Genomic DNA, 4,470 nt, shown 5'->3' on the forward strand with positions numbered 1-4,470 from the left:
CCCCCCCCCCCAAGCGCCGTTCAGTCAGCGACACGAGTGGGCCGTTACGAGAGTCTGTTTACCTAGTCTTTGTGAAGCCTAGAGTTAGAGCCGTTGCCCAAGTATTGTTATTATCCATTATTCGATCATCATTATTTCGTAATTATCCATTCACGGATAGTATCACACAATTATCGAGCAGAAATTATTATCATTACCATTTAATATTCGAGTATATTATTACTTCTTTATTCGATTATTATTTAATTATTGCTATTACGCATAGGAAAGCAACTCAGGCGTGCTGTTATGACAATTTCTTTACCTCGTCTTTCATCAGTTATTATCGTCGTTGCCCAGTTATTGTTATTCATTGTTATTACCGATTATTCGATCATTGTTATTCTGTTATTATAATATACACTCGCGGATATTATCACACGATTGTGGAACAGATGTTATTATCACTAACATTTGATATTCGAGTATCATTACTTCTTTATTCGGTTATTATTTAATTTATTTGGTTATTATTTAATTATTGCTGTTACGCATAGAAAAACAACTATAATAATACTCTCAAATTATCTAAATCAAACTTTCCGTATCTTTTTTGGCATTGAAACTAAATTCTGAAAGTGTAGTAGTGATCTTTGAAATTTTCCTGATTGGAACATCTACAGTTTTGGTATGTACAACCTACAGAATGTTTGTATTAAATAAATATTGAACTAACTGACAGCTCAAAATTTAAATTTAAACACATTTTTTTCGTTTTCATCACATATTGAACAATGCTCCAATCAATTTTTGTATGTACTGTTGTTGTGTAAAAGCGTTTCTAATTCTGTGCAAGCAACAAGATATAAACTTTCCAAAAAAGAGTCAATGTTATGTTGGTAAAGTTTTCATGTCCGGCAACCCCTTAATAGGCGTTACTTGAAACTTGCCTCAAGTGAAATACTCAGAATTGAATTTAGAGTGACTGTGAGTTTTTTTAGCTGAAACGCAGTTATAAATGTAATGTATTATATGATTCAAATATAAGAAATTTAAATCTATATATATAACATTAAATTCAGATTCGAATATGTTACGTGAGGCAAATTTTCGGTAAGAACTACAGGGCTCTGTTTATCAAGTAAATTGTGATTCAACAAATTGAGAGCATATAACGTAGTTTCGCGAATTGGCGAATTCTGCTCCACCGTCGTCTTATTCTTTGCGCTTGTAACTTAATATCATAATATATTTAATCTAACGACGCGGAGAGAGAGCACCCCTTTTCAAAGTGCGCGCGCTCACGCACTCACGCGTCCTTATAAGACGTTCCTAAATTATTCCTTTCACGTCGCTTGTCCGCAGGAAAATTCAAGGGCAACACGAGCAACTCGACAAGGAATACAGGATCCACGCCGCCGGTGTTCTCCTATGCAATTCAAGAGGCTCCGGAAAGGTAAGAACAACGTTATTCTTTCCTCGTTCTCTTTTGTCGGTCGCGGGAGACAAACGATCTTCTCGATTACCGCGCGACCAATTATCTCGTCCCGCGCGAAATTCCAGCTCACCTGCCGGCATTCGACGGGTTTTCCCCGTTTCGCTCCTGTAAATCGGGATCGATCGTCCCAGCCGGGATAACGATGTCACACTAATCGACATTCTCGTCAAAAGTACTCTGCTCACGAGCGCCTTTACGAATCCCGTTTACGAATCCCCGCGGATAATGCGAGATATCTTCGGTCTGAAAATCGCGCTCTCGTTTAAGGACGAGGAACGCGCGATCGGGAATGAACTAAATGACTTCTCGCAAATATGCATATAAATTCGGGGGGCAAAAAGAGGAGAGGGGCAGTAAAAATGAGTCGACGATCCACAGACAGATATAGACGATCCATCAAATTGATAAACGCGTATCGCGTGTCATAAGCGGTCACGTAAAAACACCCGGGCGCGTTTTCAATTGCGAAGGTGATCGATTGCCAATTTTACTTTTTTTTTCTTTCTCTTTCTCTCTCTCTCTTTTATTTATATGGTAATCCCCGGACCCCTCCGTGCTGTGCCCCTTATCTTTCACAGTCACGTGTGACTGCAAATAAATTGCGTGTCCACGTATTTTCCATTTGTAACGTTAATGCGAAATAAAAATTAATCTCTCTCTCTCTCTCTCTCTCTCTCCTGACGACTATTGGGACTATTTATTTTTCTCTTCTTCCTTTTCTTCGTTTTTTGAACGATATTTTCTACCACAGCACGTGGTGTGGCATTTATCATAGATAAATAAGACTCGCACTCGATCGGACCGTGCTGTCCGCCGGGAACGACTAGGGAAATATCGTCGCGGATCTCCCCCCGCGCGCACATTTCTTACGACTTTCGCGGAGTAGGACCACTCAGAAGATCACCGGGACTTTTGCGCGGTCACAACGAACCACGGCTGGATTCCCACCTCTCCCTAATCCTCCCGCACGGAAGTTATTAGCATGAAAAAAGGAGCGCGCGGAGCCCTCTTTTTCTGAAAATCTCATCGGTCCTGCCTCTTTGTTGCCACGCTCGATATCTGTAACAATCACTTTGCTCCCGGGAGGCTCTCAGGAAGCTTTAGTAAGCTCCGGTAAGCTGTTATTAGACTCGGTACATAATAGACTGCCTGCGCTCTCGCTTCTCCCGTTCCTCGTGCCGCTTTGCATCGCCTTTCGTACTTTCGAACGACGCGCCCTCGCGCGTGTCGCTTTATATTCCTTTCATTAAATAATCTTAGCGCAAGAAATTCATAAGGGGCCAATACAGGCGAGTTTTCGCAGGACGCGGGCTCTCCTCTTACCCTCGTCCGCGCCGATAATTAGGTTTCGCGATGTGCATTAACGCAGTTTCTTATTACGTATCCCCGTCGCCCATCGTCATTAATTATGTAGCTTCTTTGAGCGCGAGCTTCGCCATGGGTGCGACACGCTGTTAATAAACATTAACGTAACCGTATCCAGTTACGGCGAATTTTGCAAATGCGTCCGCTGTCACGGCAGCATGCTTTTCCGCGTTGCGAGCTGGGCTCATATTCTTGACATTTTTGCGTATACGTAAGTTTCACGACACAACTGTTTTACAATATGATTATATCTGCGCAAAGGAACTTAGGTATACACAAAATTTTCAAGCCCTGTTCTCGATCGTTACACGCACGCTCCTTGGACAAAAAAAAGGTGTATATATACGCAATTTTTGGAGTGACTTTTTGTAAACTCTTTCTCTCTCCGTTTCCACACAGAAAAGTAGCGTTCTATCGCTAAGAGAAACTCGGTTATTCAGCTTATTTTTAAGTAATGGTCACTTTCAGCGAAGAGAATATTTTCTTGTCAATAGTCTTAAAATATATTCATCACACGAATTTGAGAAAAGCTCATTGTATCATACATTAAAGAGAAGGATTTATTCTCTTTATAAAAAATATTATAAAAGTTTGTCGAAGAAAAAGTTTTAAGAAAAAGCTTTGACTCTATATAATTTAGTAAACCGAATTTTAATTTAATATTCTTCATTGAAATGCTCGTATGAAACTTACTAGGATTCAGAACGAACCTTGAATAAATTTGATACTTATGATGAATTTATGATAGATTTGCGGATATGTAAACTTATGGGATCCTTGAAACAAGTAATATTTACTTGAATGCAGTATGTATTTTTCTGTATGTTGTCTAATGGAAGGATTCTCCCGGATAAGACGCATGAATTAACAAATTCACTCCACAAATTACAAACAAACTTTCTGTCCACGAGTGTATACGTTTCGAGTCCTCGAAAGATAATGATAATTTGTGGTACAATTAAAATTATTCCCAGCTTTAATTAAATCAAATGTATACATTATTCTATATAAACTAAAGTAATATGAATATGGACAATATTAATATAAAATTGGATACTGTGTAACCCGTTAAATTGACAATAATCTATTTAATTTTTGCTGACCTATAATTGAAACTTATGCATAAATGTTTCTAATTATCTTTTTTTATAATTTAGAATAAGCTCTAATTTAAAGTCTAATAATATTGTCTCAAAACTATGATGTTAGTTATTTATATTGGTATCAACAGTTCGTTTTCACGTTCAATCGACAAAGAAGGCGGCCAAATAGATATGAGCGCTGTGCCTATTTGTATTCCCAACAGTCGATATATATGATAGTAGACGATATGATAGTAGACGTTATGATAGTAGATAAGCTTTCCAACGAGCCCTATTTCACATCATAACTATTTTCACATTTTTATCGCATCAAAAACCTTTAAAAACTCGCTTCCTTCCGGGCCCGATTTCTCAGATCCAGTGCACCTTACCAAAATGAGACATAGTTCGTCGTCTTCAGCTCATCGAGATCTTTAATTTGGTATACAATAGTTTTAAAGTTGTATAACAATAGTTTTAAAGAAATAGTTGATTTTACTGATTAAGTGCGCTTCGAGAACTTAGCGCACCTTTTTTTAAAAGTCT

The 4,470-nt window shown here is 38.4% G+C and overlaps 1 protein-coding gene across 1 annotated transcript in view; it reads left to right on the top strand.

Annotated features, from left to right (window-relative positions):
* LOC116851869 overlaps nucleotides 1–4,430 on the top strand; it is a 146,749-nt gene extending 142,319 nt beyond the window's left edge. The window contains exon 4 of the mRNA XM_032831723.1: nucleotides 1,345–4,430. Coding sequence (XP_032687614.1) covers nucleotides 1,345–1,588 — 244 coding nt within the window. The 3' untranslated portion in view covers nucleotides 1,589–4,430. The remainder of the gene's footprint in view (nucleotides 1–1,344) is intronic.
* The last annotated feature ends 40 nt before the right edge of the window (nucleotides 4,431–4,470 follow it).

The sequence above is a fragment of the Odontomachus brunneus genome, unplaced genomic scaffold (assembly GCF_010583005.1).
Source record: "Odontomachus brunneus isolate Ranch 3 - 2012 unplaced genomic scaffold, Obru_v1 Obru_scaffold_195, whole genome shotgun sequence".
Taxonomy (NCBI): domain Eukaryota; kingdom Metazoa; phylum Arthropoda; class Insecta; order Hymenoptera; family Formicidae; genus Odontomachus; species Odontomachus brunneus.